The sequence below is a fragment of the Chrysemys picta genome, chromosome 22 (genome assembly GCF_011386835.1).
Source record: "Chrysemys picta bellii isolate R12L10 chromosome 22, ASM1138683v2, whole genome shotgun sequence".
In the NCBI taxonomy this organism is placed as follows: Eukaryota; Metazoa; Chordata; order Testudines; family Emydidae; genus Chrysemys; species Chrysemys picta.
Window position 1 is genome coordinate 20,813,616 of NC_088812.1, and position 13,324 is coordinate 20,826,939.

At 45.2% G+C, this 13,324-nt stretch overlaps 1 protein-coding gene across 7 annotated transcripts in view; it reads right to left on the reverse strand.

The window, feature by feature from the left end:
- EVI5L (ecotropic viral integration site 5 like) overlaps nt 1–13,324 on the reverse strand; it is a 72,688-nt gene that overhangs the window by 41,416 nt on the left and 17,948 nt on the right. For 5 of the 7 annotated variants that reach the window (XM_005296059.5, XM_065575490.1, XM_005296058.5 and 2 more), the window contains exons 3-7: nt 6,506–6,695; nt 5,876–6,100; nt 2,753–2,827; nt 1,496–1,621; nt 1,006–1,149 (exon numbers count right to left, since the gene is read on the reverse strand). In XM_005296059.5, coding sequence (XP_005296116.1) covers nt 1,006–1,149; nt 1,496–1,621; nt 2,753–2,827; nt 5,876–6,100; nt 6,506–6,695 — 760 coding nt within the window. Of the gene's footprint in view, nt 1–1,005; nt 1,150–1,495; nt 1,622–2,752; nt 2,828–5,875; nt 6,101–6,505; nt 6,696–8,838; nt 8,972–13,324 lie in introns of all 7 variants that reach the window. The other 2 variants (XM_065575491.1, XM_042858940.2) reach the window with 2 other exon arrangements.

Here is a 13,324-nt window from a genome sequence, read left to right on the forward strand (position 1 = left end):
ATAATGACACAGGAACTTCACTGCCAGAGCCACATAAAGGGGCCTTTAGCATAACTGAGAATTAGGCCCTGAATTTCTTGTGAGTCACACAAAAGCCACACTGGGGGAAAATTGTGTCAGTTTCCTTAGGATCAGCTACAAGTTAAAGCTTACATCTCAAATTTGCACATACTGTGTGGTGAACCCAAACTCTGACCAGCTCAATGGTCCCTAAAGGCGACTTGCCAGGCTCAGGGAGGACAAACAACTAACTTGCAGAAAATGGGCATATGCAAATATCTCATCCTGAGTGCAGGTCTGGTCAGCCAGATCTAGGGTGACCAGATGTCCTGATTTTATAGGGACAGTCCTGATTTTGGGGTCTTTTTCTTATATAAACTCCTATTACCCCTACCCCATCCTGATTTTTCACATTTGCTGTCTGGTCACCCTAGCCAGACCCCTTGGATTAAGACGGCTGACTAGGACCTATCTCCCCACAACTCCATGTGTTGCAGTTTGGCCACCGCTAGCATAGAAATGACTCCAATTTACCCCCCCCCCCCGGATACTTCTGCTAATAGGGCCAGACTCAGTGGGGAGGGGTGAAATGCGGCTCCTGCCACTAAGCTGTTCCCCTTGCTGGTCCATCAGGGCTAATCATTGCTGATTTTCAGTGTAATCTCATCTAGTCGCCCAGGAATGAAAGATTCAATGGGAGTTTGGGATCTCAGTGTCATTGGAAAAAAGAAAATCGGGACCCAGGTTTTTAAACACGTCAAGCACTGTGTAGCAGGGAAACCCCTTTTTTATTTTACAAGGCAGCCTAAGCAAGATCTAACGAGGTTCTTCTATTCAAGCAGAAAATGCAGCTGTGTCTTTTTTAAATGATTTATCTTGTTCTCAATTAATCCCTCCCAGATGCTGGCATCGTTGCCTTTGAACACTGCACTGAGAAAAGCAATATCAGAAATCCCTGTGAGCCCATGCTCATGCCCCCAGTCGTCCTGGTATAAAGCACTTTACCTCATACATGAAGATGTCAAACACTCGAGTGGCCACAGGCAGAGGGAAGGTCGTGAGGAAGAGGGTGAGAAACCAGGACGACGAGTACATGGAGGTGAGGAAACTCTGGGAGCGGAAATGGATGTTCAGATCAGGCAGCTGCTCCTGAATATGAGAAAGACACAGCAGACGTTTTACTACCGCTGATAATTACAGCCAACTGGGTCCCACCATCCCCTCTGGGATATGGGAGTCTCTTGGCCAGAGGAGGCTCTCAACTATCAGAGCTAAGGACTCCATTGCAGGAACCAATTCCATTAGCTGCTCCGGTCTTCTCTAACACTCCCAGGGGAATCTGGAAAGGAACCAGACTTCTCCAGCCTGGATTCACAGACCATTATTTGCACAAAGAAACCACTGGCCAGTTCCCCATACTTAGCCTGCTACTGCTCTGGATCACATGGTCTCATTGTCTAAGCTACTACCACCCTGGTCTCCTCGCTGTATTTACCTGCAGCATGTACTCAAACTGGTAGATGCAGAGGCCCAGCTCAGCCATGCTGGGTTTGAATAGCTCTCGTAATCGATATTCCTGCATCAGTCGCACAAACACACAGAAAGCCTCTTCTTCAGGCATCTACAGGTACAAAACGAGACAAATCCCACATTAGTCTCGCAACAGAACCTGGCACAGAACCGACCCAGAAGGATGCTCTAACATAGATCAGACAAACACTTGTTACGAGAGGTGGAGCAGCTTTACGTAGAACAATGCGTTACATTTGGGTTTGATTCCTGACACTTCTGGGCAGTGATCACGTGGAAACAGCAGGAAAATAGCTTAGCCAGCGACTGCTTACATAATCCCACTCGCATACTGACTAGTACCTTGCCATGCTGGGCCCTCTTCTCCCCAGTAGGTCTACATTGATTTTACGTGTCATTTGTACAGACCATACAGTACATTTATGCTGGACTTTATAAACAGATTAGTCTGATCTAGAGAGGTTCTAAAAAGGTGAAGGGGAGGCCCAATGACTTTTCTCCACCCACCCCCTTCCATTCCAATTTTAGGGATCACTAGTGTGAGATAAGGGTCAAAACAGGCACCGAGGAAACAAAGGAATATTCAAAACATTTGCCAAGTGGTTTGCTGATTATTAGAGGAAGCATCTAAATTCCTGGCCAGATGCATTAAGTGTGTTGATTCACCTGTGAAGTGTTTCAGAGGCATTTCCAGCAGAGCTTCATGACAAAACAAGTACTGTACTTAGCTTTTCTTCTTTAAAAGTCCTTCCTTAAAACCCTCCACAGCATGTGCTTCACAGAGTGAGGTGGTGGATTTGGGCTTTTAAACAGGCTTTGCTTTGTTACACAAATGCAGGAAGGATGTCATATTTTATGCTCAATGTCAATGGAAAATTCCTGTTCCCTAATAAAGACACTCTGGCACCTGAGAGAGGACACTTTCCAGAAATGGCAGAGAACTAGAAACGAGTCAGCACAGCTCAAACTGGCTGCATTCATAGTCCAGAAGGTCACTAACTCTGGTCCCAGGGTTTGCATTTGTATTGACAGTGCAGTAAGCGGCAGGGGTCCTTTGAGTGAGCCATTAAACCAAGTCCCTTCTGCCAAGTCTCCGGGGGAAGTTAAAGATCCTGTGGCATTTCCACAGCAATTAATTGAATTGGGAAGAGCTTTGGGCTAGCAACTTTGGTGGGACAGGTGCTGCATAATCTCATGGTATATGATCTCCACTCACACCAACCTGCATTAGCAGCAATCCCACGATGAATGCGCTGCCCTGACAATATCCAACCTCACGGTCCACTAGGGAATAGGCCTGGAAGAGAGAGTGCTTAAGTGTGAAGCAGGCAGGGATACGGTCTCTAGAGTCCTGAAGGGGAGCTAGAGAGCTCTGACGGAACATACTAAGACACAAGTGATAATTACTTAGAAGAGAGCATAAGGGCAAGGAGTAAAGCAACAAAACCAAGGGTCATGGGGGTTGGAGGCCAGAGGAAGTAACTTGGGAAAGGATACTGCTTTTTAGGACCTGGAAGTAGCTTAAGTATTTCTATGCAGCCCCCCCCCCCCCCCCGCCCACACACGTGCAGAGAAATGTATCTCAGATTAAATTGCCTGCCTACAATGTGCTCTCCTGTGCCCAGGGACTGCAGCCAGCAAACATAGTGCTTTAAATACCATAAAGCTGCATTAACGGTCTATAGCAGGGTCTGATAAGAAACAGAACTTATATCAACAGCCAGTTACTGTCAGAAAAGCAACTAGGTAGAAAGAGTGCACTTGCCAAAACACACATGGGACATTTAACAGAGTCTAATATGCCCCCACTGCAGCCACATGTATTCCAATGAGAGTCCAGCCACAGAATCATAGCACAAATAGCACTCGCTCTCTCTCTGCAGGTGCAGAAGGACTGATTTCTTGGAATGTAATGAAGTTATCACTACAGATTTAAATTAAATCCACAGAAAACTTCAATGGAGGGTGGGGACAATCTATGCCTTTCCCACAACAGTTATTCAAAGACATGAGAAAAACTAAATAGAAAAGAACAAACAAGCTGAAGGCCATAATCAATGATTAGGTCCCATTAACATTTAAAGGATTCCGTTCTCTCCTTAAGCCAGGCCACTCACAGCCACTGATGAGAATGAGGAGTTATGTCCCAATACAGGAAGAAACCTGCCTGCATAGCAAAGCAGCTCAAAGTCAGACTCTCAACCTGAAAGCTGAAGAGAATCGCTGTGAAATGCATGTGGAGACAAAGCTTTATATTACTAGCCTATCTAAGCCCCCCCCAGGTAATGGTCAGTATGTTTGTGATCAAGGTGTCATTTGTGATACCACGAATGCAAGGCAGCCTCTGGGAGGTAGGGCTGAAAAAAATGGCTACTAAAGGACAGAAAGAAGACTGGTGCGTTATACATGTGAGATGCTGTATTTATTGTCCCTCAAGGGCTTCCAGATCACAACTGCTCAATTCCCAGCACTAAGTTTACTAAGATTTCTGTAACCACCAGTGCTTGCAAACTCTCACTGGGAGGTGATGTTCAAGTGGGTTCTCCCTGCCTCCACCCTTGGCCCCAGTAACAGAGATTTTACAGTTGGAATTTACCAAACAATACTGTTGAGGCATGAGGCAGAATCCAGCTTGTTCTCCCATAGCTGGATTGGCTCCTTCAGGACTCTGATGTTTCCACAGAAGTCTCAGATTGGTGTTGAGGCCACTGGAAGTGAGTTTGTGGGCTCAATTGGTTTGTCATAGACTACAGTGCACCCAGAAACCATCATTGCAATTGACCTTCTGATTGGGAGCCTCAGAGACAACCACTGAATGGGCTATGGAGACTGGAAGACCCTGAAGTCCCTCAAGAGTCCTTCTAGAACAAGGCAGCATATTGGCAGGGGAAGTTTGTACTGTGGCTGCCCATGGGGCATACCCATTTTTGGTGAGATAATATCTAGCTCTTACACAGCACTTTTCATCATAGATCTCAAAGTGCTTTAGAAGACTTCAAACTCCAACACCTTTACATTCCAGAGGAATGGATGTGCTTTCATCCATTATTTAATAATTGAGACACTTTGCTGATGTGCCACCAAAACCATAATTTCACCAGAGAAAACTGAAGAGCTTTAAACCACTGTATACAGTCCTCCATGTATTTATGCAACAAGAGATAAGAACTGACACCGAGGCTGTGGCAAAGGTCCTGAGATTGCAATGAGAAACATTAAAGGGAAATTGCCTCTCATTTCTCAGGTGCTTTATTAGCCCCCTCTTTCTAAGCCCATTTTCCTTATTTGAATGTCCCTTTCATACTGTGTCTTTAACAGGCAAAACCACACTCAGTGTTTTAAGGGGAAAACAAGCTGCAGTGATTTGCAGTCGATAGGGTGTTTTCATTTCATATGCCTTCACAGCTAGAAGAACAACTTGGTATACATGGTCCCTTCTTACACCATCTCCCTAGGTCAGATGAAACTGACAAGTTACCCAGGTTCCTGTTAGCCCTGCAAGACCCATAAAGTTACAGCAGAGCCAACTGGATACTAGTCTTCCTCATCCTGTCAGATATCATCATTGGGAGGATATGAGGGGTTGGAGGAAGAGAGTTCCCTGGCTGAAGTTGTCACTAGCTTCTCACCGATGGGTCTGGACTATGAAAATGATGGGGACGACAGATGGAGGAGGATACTCTCTGGAGAGCGCTCCGTAGCCCAGTCCCCTTGAAGTATTTAGTGATATCGACCCTCCAACATCTTTGGTACACAGTCAATACAGGCTTCACACAAGAGAACCTCTCCAACCCCTTATTCTGTACATACCCACAGGTTTAACCTTCCCAGATCCTTCAGATAGCGTCCCCTGCCTGGTGTTATTCCTCTAAGCATTCCCTTAGCAAGCAGCCCTTTCTCTGGCACTGTCTCTCCCTCCTCCTGACTAGGAAGTACCTGTATTTTTTAGGGCCCAGACTCCTCTGACTCCCAGCATGCTTTGCTAAAGACTACTAATAGCCCGGGGTCCCTCCCCTGTTCTAACAGTGAGTGAAATGAGATGGATCATAACCTAACCTGAGGTAGGCACAAACTCTCTTCAGACTACTTCCTAATAAGACTTGCTTCTTACAGGGCTTGGGGTTTTCAACCCCACCCCATATGAGAGTTTACTCTGTCACAGACCTGGCATTCAAGAAAGTGAAATGGAATTTATGTATCTTCCACTGAGTCACTTTTCCGACTGCAAGCCCACTTCGAGAGAGTGCAGTGCTTGCATCATATGCTGCCATGGCTCACATACACAATCTGCTCATATGCTAGATACTGCCCTCCAATGTGACCATTACAGGTGGCTCCTTCTTACCTTCATGACGTTGAAAAGGACCTCTTGGCCTAGGCTGTCCTGTCCCTTGAAGAACTCATGCTCAGGATATGTGCGGGCTATATCCCTCCGGATCAGCTTCTCGCAGGGGGAAGACATCTTCAGCAGCTCTGAATACTGGTTCTTGACAGGCATATCTGTGGCACTGCACAGCAGCTGCCATACGATGGCTCGGAAGTGGTGTGGGATTCCTTTCCGTATGAGCTCCTGGTGAAAAGCAAGGTATGGCAGATCATGAGGCAGCATGGGAGAACGTTTCAAAATCCTGGTATTTTATATGGCCCCTCTTTGTGCCACAAGAGGTGAGTGGGGTTCAATCCTCTGCATGAGCTTGTGCTGATGCACTTGCTGGCAAGGGTTTGAGATGCTGCAGAGAGCCCTGAAGAGGATCCATCCCTTCTCACTAGTGATTGCGATCGATAGATATGGGGGTGAGTAGGGAAAGAATGTTTGTGGCTCTAACCCTGTCCTAGGACTTGCCACAGAGGAAATCAAACCACCTTTGACCCTGAAAAGGATCTCAGGTTTTGCTGGGAAGGAGCATAGGGTGGGGGTGGGGATGTCTGTGCTATCAGCCTCTCAATTTCTCGCTAACCTGCCCTCTTTCCTCACCTTCAGCAGTTTCTCTTTCTTCTTCCGCCATTCGTCCCATTCGTTGACAATCCTCCCCCATAGGATCCAGGTGTCCTCCTCGAGGTGGCTTAGGTTTGAGGAGGCTGAGGAGCTGGAGACTAAGGAGGAGCCACTGTTCCTGCGGGAGCCATTCATGGAGCGCATGGACTTGGAATCTGCTTCCAGCAGCCTGCAAGAGATGCCATTACCATGGTGAGACCAGAGCTACTGCCACCCCTTCCCAGATTCCACGAAGCAAAGCCACAAGGGCAACAACCAAACAACCATCCAAGCCACACAGCAAGACCACCAGAGCAAGCCTGTCCCCTCGGTGCTCTACATCACATGCAGGGAGCTAACACTCCTTATCCAAAAAGAAAGCTCCTCTGCAGGAAGAAGAGCTATTAAAATCACCAACCTCTGCAGCAAAAGCAGAAACAGGAGGGAGCATTTAATGTGTTATTACATTTTATTTTAAAAAAAAAATAAGAGTTCAAGTTTGTGTGTTTCAGGAAGTGATTCGGACTCAAAGATTCCATCATAGAACACAGACTTTTTTTTTGGTAGGGGATCTTTTAAGAACAAAGTTTAACTAGACTTGCAATAGAGCTTTTTTTAGAGGGAATTTACACCAGGAGTTACTCCTGGGGGAATTCTGCGCCAAAAAAAAAAAAAATTCTGCAAAATTTATTTGCAAAATAATACTACATAATCAAGCCAGATTCAATTATTTCAGCAAGTATGTCTGTAACAATACAAACACACCAAATTTTCCCCCAGGAGTAGAGAGTTAAAGAAACTCCTACAACAACGCAGTTCCTGTTTCTCTGCCCCCTCCCCTACAGAGCCCAGCCAGGGGGCCAGACACCTCTCCTCCCCCCAGAGGCCAGCCATGTCCCATCCCAGCCTAGACACTCACACCCCCTCAAAGACCAGCCGCAACCCCCTCCTCCGCCCAGACTCTCTCACCCTATACCCCCAGGAGGCCAGCTGTAGGGCAACCCCCACACCCCAGACACTTACACCCTCTCCCCTTCAGAGCCCAGTTGCAACCTGCGCCCCCCAGCCCAGACACACACACTGCCTGCCCCCCTAGAGGCTAGCTGTGGGCGCCCTGCCCTAGCCCAGGCATTCACACCCTCTATCCCTCTGGATCCCTGCGCTCTAGGGGTAAACAGCCTGATGCTGGGTCCCAGTTTCCTGCGCACCGTTGCCTCCTTCCTTCAGGGCTTGCTGGGAACCCTCCAGTTCCCTTCCCCCCACCCCCACCTTGTCTTCTATTTGTGAGCTGAGCTCTGCTGGGTCCAGCAGCCCCTAGTGGCAGCTAGCAGCACTGCAGCCCATGGGGGGGGGGAGGGGGAGGAAATTCTGCGTGCACAACATTCATTTCTGCAAAATTCTGCATTGTGCAGCGGTGCAGAATTCCCCCAGGAGTAAGGAGTGCAACCAGAGGCCAGGGCAAACCCTCTGTACTCCTGTGGGAGGATCTTAGAATCTGTCAATTTCCAATTTAAACTCTTTAACCCTTCTTGTCTTCTGTTTCAAAGGAAGATACCAACCTTTAAATACAGTCAGAATTAATTGGCAACGTGAACTCCAGCATGTCACCTTTTGCAAGTCACTTTAATAATCTGTTTTGATACCCCTCTTAATCTAGCTGGGGGGGAGGGGCTATTCAGCACATTGCTACTTTCAAAAATAGATTAAATGTAAACCTTAATGTTATGTTGTTAGAACACAACACATTAAAGTTTACATTTCATAAGGGAAAGAATAACTGACACCAGCCTATGTACAACATAGCCAAGTTCACTTATTCCTGGGCCCTTGATCTGACAACCCTAATGCTAGGGCCTTTGCATTTAATTGCCTAGGAAAACAGAAGTCTGGAGTTAATCAGTGCACATACTTTCCACACTCCTCTGTGGCTTTATGTATTCTTGCTCCACTGCTGAACTCTCATGCCCTGGCCTGAAGGAATTCTGATCAAACTTAAAAAAAAAAAAACTTTAAAAAACTGCCTTTGGGCAGAGATCAAACTAGAAGGTATCAGACTAAAAGGTGAATGATTCAGAAAGTGATGACCCTGGATTACAGGGTGTTATGATAACTCATGATGTCTGGAGACCTTATATAGGAGATATTAGCAAGAATCAGAGTCCTTTCACACCATGTCCATGGCACTTAGGGTGACCAGACGTCCCGATAAAACCAGGACTGTCCCAATTTTGAGGAGTTTGTCCTGCATCCCGACTGAAGTACAGTCGGGATGCCATTTGTCCCAATATTTTGGTTTGGGCTATTATTTATTTATTTATTTTTTACACACTCACCCGGCCGGGTCTTCGGCGGCATTTCAGCGGCGGGTGCTTCTGTCTTTGGTGGCAAGGTTTATTACCCGCTGCCGAAATGCCGCTGCAGACCGTCAGCGACTGAAGGACCCTCTGCTGAATTGCCGCCGAAGACCTGGATGGGTGAGTGTAACAATTAAAAAGGCGTCCCCCCCCTGCGGCGGTCCCGATATTTTCCACTTAGTATCTGGTCACCCTCATGGCACTTAGCACAATTGGGCCCCAACCCTGGCTGGGCCTACTGTAGCATTAAATTATTATTCCCTTATGATACCACCACGTGGCCATTTAATATAATTGCAGGCTATGTGGTGTAAATCCGCATAGCTCTACTGAAGTCAATAGAAACAGGGCAATTTAAATCAGCTGAAATACTGGCCTTACATTTCAAGATACCGAAGTGTTTTACAGAGAAACCATATGCAGTGTTGTTGTAGTTGCGTTGGTCCGAGGAGATTAGAGAGACAAGGTGGGTGAGGTAATAAGACCAACTTGCATTGATGAGAGAGAAGCTTTTGTGCTTACAGAGAGCTCTTCTTCGGGTCTGGGAAATTTAAGCAAATTTGTAACTTTGCAAGACACAAAAAAATCATGGATTGAACGGACACTGGATTTATGGTTTATTACAACTCCTATCCCCCCCCCCCCCCATGACTGGAGAGGTGTTAACAGGCCACTTCACCTTGAATGGTCCCTTGAAATGTGTTAACTGCTTATGCTAAACAATCTGTTCCACCTTGTATTTAGCTGTGACACTGAGTACATTTCCCAGATCTTAAGAAGAACTCCATGTAAGCTCGAAAGCTTCTCTCTCACCCCAACACAAGTTGGTCTTATTATCTCACCCACCTTATCTTTCTTACAAGGAAACTGAAAGGCAAAGCAAGAAGAGAGCTCTTCTCCTTTCAGCGAAATGCTACCACCCCTGGGATGGGACACAGCAGGTATTTAACAGCACACAGCAACACTGTGCTACCGTTTAGGACAGGAAATGAAGATGAGCTACAAATTAAACTGCACAGGGAGTTTTAAGCATGGAAGATACAGTAACCCAATTTGTAATCTGGCCAGGACAACAGAGGTATCACCCCCTGACTCTTGCTAGAAGTACCATTGATCTGCAGCCACCACAAGCAGACAGGACCTCTGCTTTCCATTTCATCTGAAGACAGAATCATTTTTTAACAGGATTCTGCATTTTCCCTCCAGTCACTCAGACAATAGAGCTTAGAGCTGGTCATGTTTCCTTTTAAACATTCAGCAACTAAGAAATCGGATGTGCTCAGGGACACCCAGGTACGCCCCCTCAGAGCAATCAGAGAGGAAAGGAAATCTACAACTGAGCTACAGAGTCCGATGCTTATTGGGGCAGAAATGGGTAATGAAAGTGGCTTTTGTTATCTGCAGCACAAGCTAGGGCCGTGTAGAGTGACTTCCTGATTTGAGACTAATAGTTACTCTTAATATATTATTAAATTCAGCAATGAACCTGAACAGAAAAGGAGTCTCCCTTTCTAAAAATTCTCGTCACTTTAAGAGAAGTCACCTTCTTAATGAAAAGAACGTGACATATTATGGGGCTGAGTGGGACACAGAGAGAAGCAGAATGGAGGCAGTTTCAGTGCAGAGGGGATACAGTATAGTTTCAGGGGACATTCTAAAAGATGGGAAAGAGTATTGAATCTGGTGCCTTTCTGAATATCAGTTCATCCTACCAACAGCTGCACCTTTCTGCTTTCAAGTTCAGTTGGCAAGATTGTCTGCCATTTTTTGATTCAGTGTCATCAAATTAGGGGCTGCTGAGGAACAGGGAGAGGAAAGTCTGAGGAAACAGGATGATCAGTACCTGGCAAGGTCAGTGTCCCCCATCCTCTTCCTCACACTGTGTAATTCCTCCCCCTCCCCACCAAAAACTGCATCCCCCAGATGTCACCCTGTTGATAGGAACCTCCTCCAGCAGCATCCTTGCCATAGCGCAATCAGAGATCTAGGAGAAGCATTTGCTTTTGTGGCCTGGATTCTTTGAGACAGAGAATCATAGACTGAATTGTTTGCTAAAGTCCCCTCCTGCTACAGGGGGAAGATTAGCCTCCGACTCATGATGAAAGGAAGGAAAATGGCATTTATAGGGTCAGGGCTGGAACTATGCAAAGCCAACAGACACAGATTCCAAGGCCAAAAGGCACCTTTGTGATCATCTAGTCTGACCTCCTGTATAACACTGGTCATAGAACTTCCTCAAAGCAACTTTGGTGCCCTCAGAATGGTTTTACCAGAACAGACCTCACTAACAAAACCATTCATTTTACACTCAGAAAAAAAATCTCACCTGGAGAATGAGAAGAGGCCTGGGGATGGAACTCAGGTTGGCAACGTGGCCATTGTGCTGTGTTGATACTGAGTGCACATACAGGGATTCACATTTGCTCTCGTGGGGTGTAGTGCTGGGCACTTGGTCAGAATCTCCTGTTAGCAGGATATGCTTCTTGCCAACGCGGAGTAGAAGATAATCAATTACTTGCTTAACTCATCTCCACTACAAGTTTAACAGTGGAGATCAAAGTTTTAAACTAATTATTTTTAAACTTTGAAAATTGCATTTAAGCACAGGAGATGGGATTTTTCTTTTTTTTTTTTGAAGCAAGGATTATCTGGACCATCTTTTACTAGGGTAAGATGCAGCACATGATGTTATTTCAAATGGTCCTTGGCAGATACTTTAAGGAAATAACTTTAATAAAGTCCTCTTCAACAGATCCTCTAACCCATATGGTGGGTCACAACCCATTAATGGGTCACGAGAAGGCCCCAGGTGGGTGGGAAGGAGAATAAGAGAGTTAGCCCACCCTGTGCTCACACCAGAGCAGCTCCTGTCCCATGGGGGTGAACCTGGCTCCCTGCTCCGGGAGTTGTGAGCTGTTGCATGGGGTTGCAGTGCCACTCAGGTTTGGCCTGGCTGCGGGGTGAGTGTGGGTGGCCTTCCACTCCAAACCAACCCTGCCTTTGGGGCCTTTGGGGCCTTTGAATCTGTGTCTGTTGGCTTTGACCTGACTGGGATTAGGGTTGCAGTGCCAAGATGGAGTGTGTTGCTGAAGTGCCTCCTCAGTGGGGCAAGGATGAGGAGAAGCTGGCAGAGGAGTAGAAGAATGCTGGCATATGATTTTGGGCCCCACATGAATTTGGATCCTGTGTGGGTCACAGAAAAAAAGGCAAGATGCAGTTAGTGGGTCATCTTAGTAAAAAGTTTGGGAACTCCTGATCCTAACTCCATCCATCTCCTACTAGGGAAGTAAAATAGTAAACGGTTAACCGGTAAGAATTAGTCTTACAGGTTAACTGCTCTAACCATTAACCCCAACTGCGCCGGCCGGAGCAACCTCAGCCCTGGGGCTGCTCCAGCTGGCCCAACCCCAACCGCACCAGCCCCAGTGGTTAACCAGTTAAACGATATAATTAGGGGTGTCAATCGCAGTTAACTCACACGATTAACTAAAAAAATAATCATGATTAATCACACTTATAACAATAGAATACTAATTGAAATGTATTAAATATGTTTGGATGTTTTTCTACATTTTCAATATTGATTTCAATTACAACACAGAATACAAAAGTACAGAGTGCTCACTTTATATTACTTTTTATTACAAATATATGCACTGTAAAAATAATAAACAAAAACAAACAGTATTTTTCAATTCACCTCATACAAGTACTGAAGTGCAATCTCTTTATCCTGAAAGTGTAACTTACAAATGCAGATTTTTGTTGGTTACATAACTGCACTCAAAACCAAACCAGTGTAAAACTTTAGAGCCTACAAGTCCACTCAGGCATTTATATATATATATATAAAAAAATGCCTGCATTTGTAACTTTCACTCTATGTATCTGAAGAAGTGAGGTTTTTACCCACGAAAGCTTATGTCCAAATAAATCTGTTAGTCTTTAAGGTGCCACCAGACTCCTCATTGTTTTTGTTTGAGTTGACTTTCAGGCTCTAAAATTTTACGTTTTATTTTTGAATGCAGGGTTTTTGTGTACTGAATTCTACATTTGTAAGTTCAACTTTCATGATAAAAAGATTGCACTACAGTACCTACATGAGGTGAATTGAAATATACAATTTAATTTTTTTACAATGCAAATATTTGTAATCAAAAATAAATATAAAGTGAGCACTGTATACTTTGTATTCTGTGTTGTAATTAAAATTAATATATTTGAAAATGTAGTAAACATCCAAAAATATTTAAAATAAATGGTAGTCTACTGTTGTTTAATCGCACGATTAATCACGATTAATTTTTTTTAATCGCTTGACAGCCCTAGATACAATTTTAATCGTTTACACGTACACGGTTAACTTTTAAAAACAATATTTACATCCCTATCTCCAACAGGCTGCAGATTACAACCTTTCAGCAACATTCTTGTGCTTTGTTAAAATGCAGCTATTTGCTTTGTT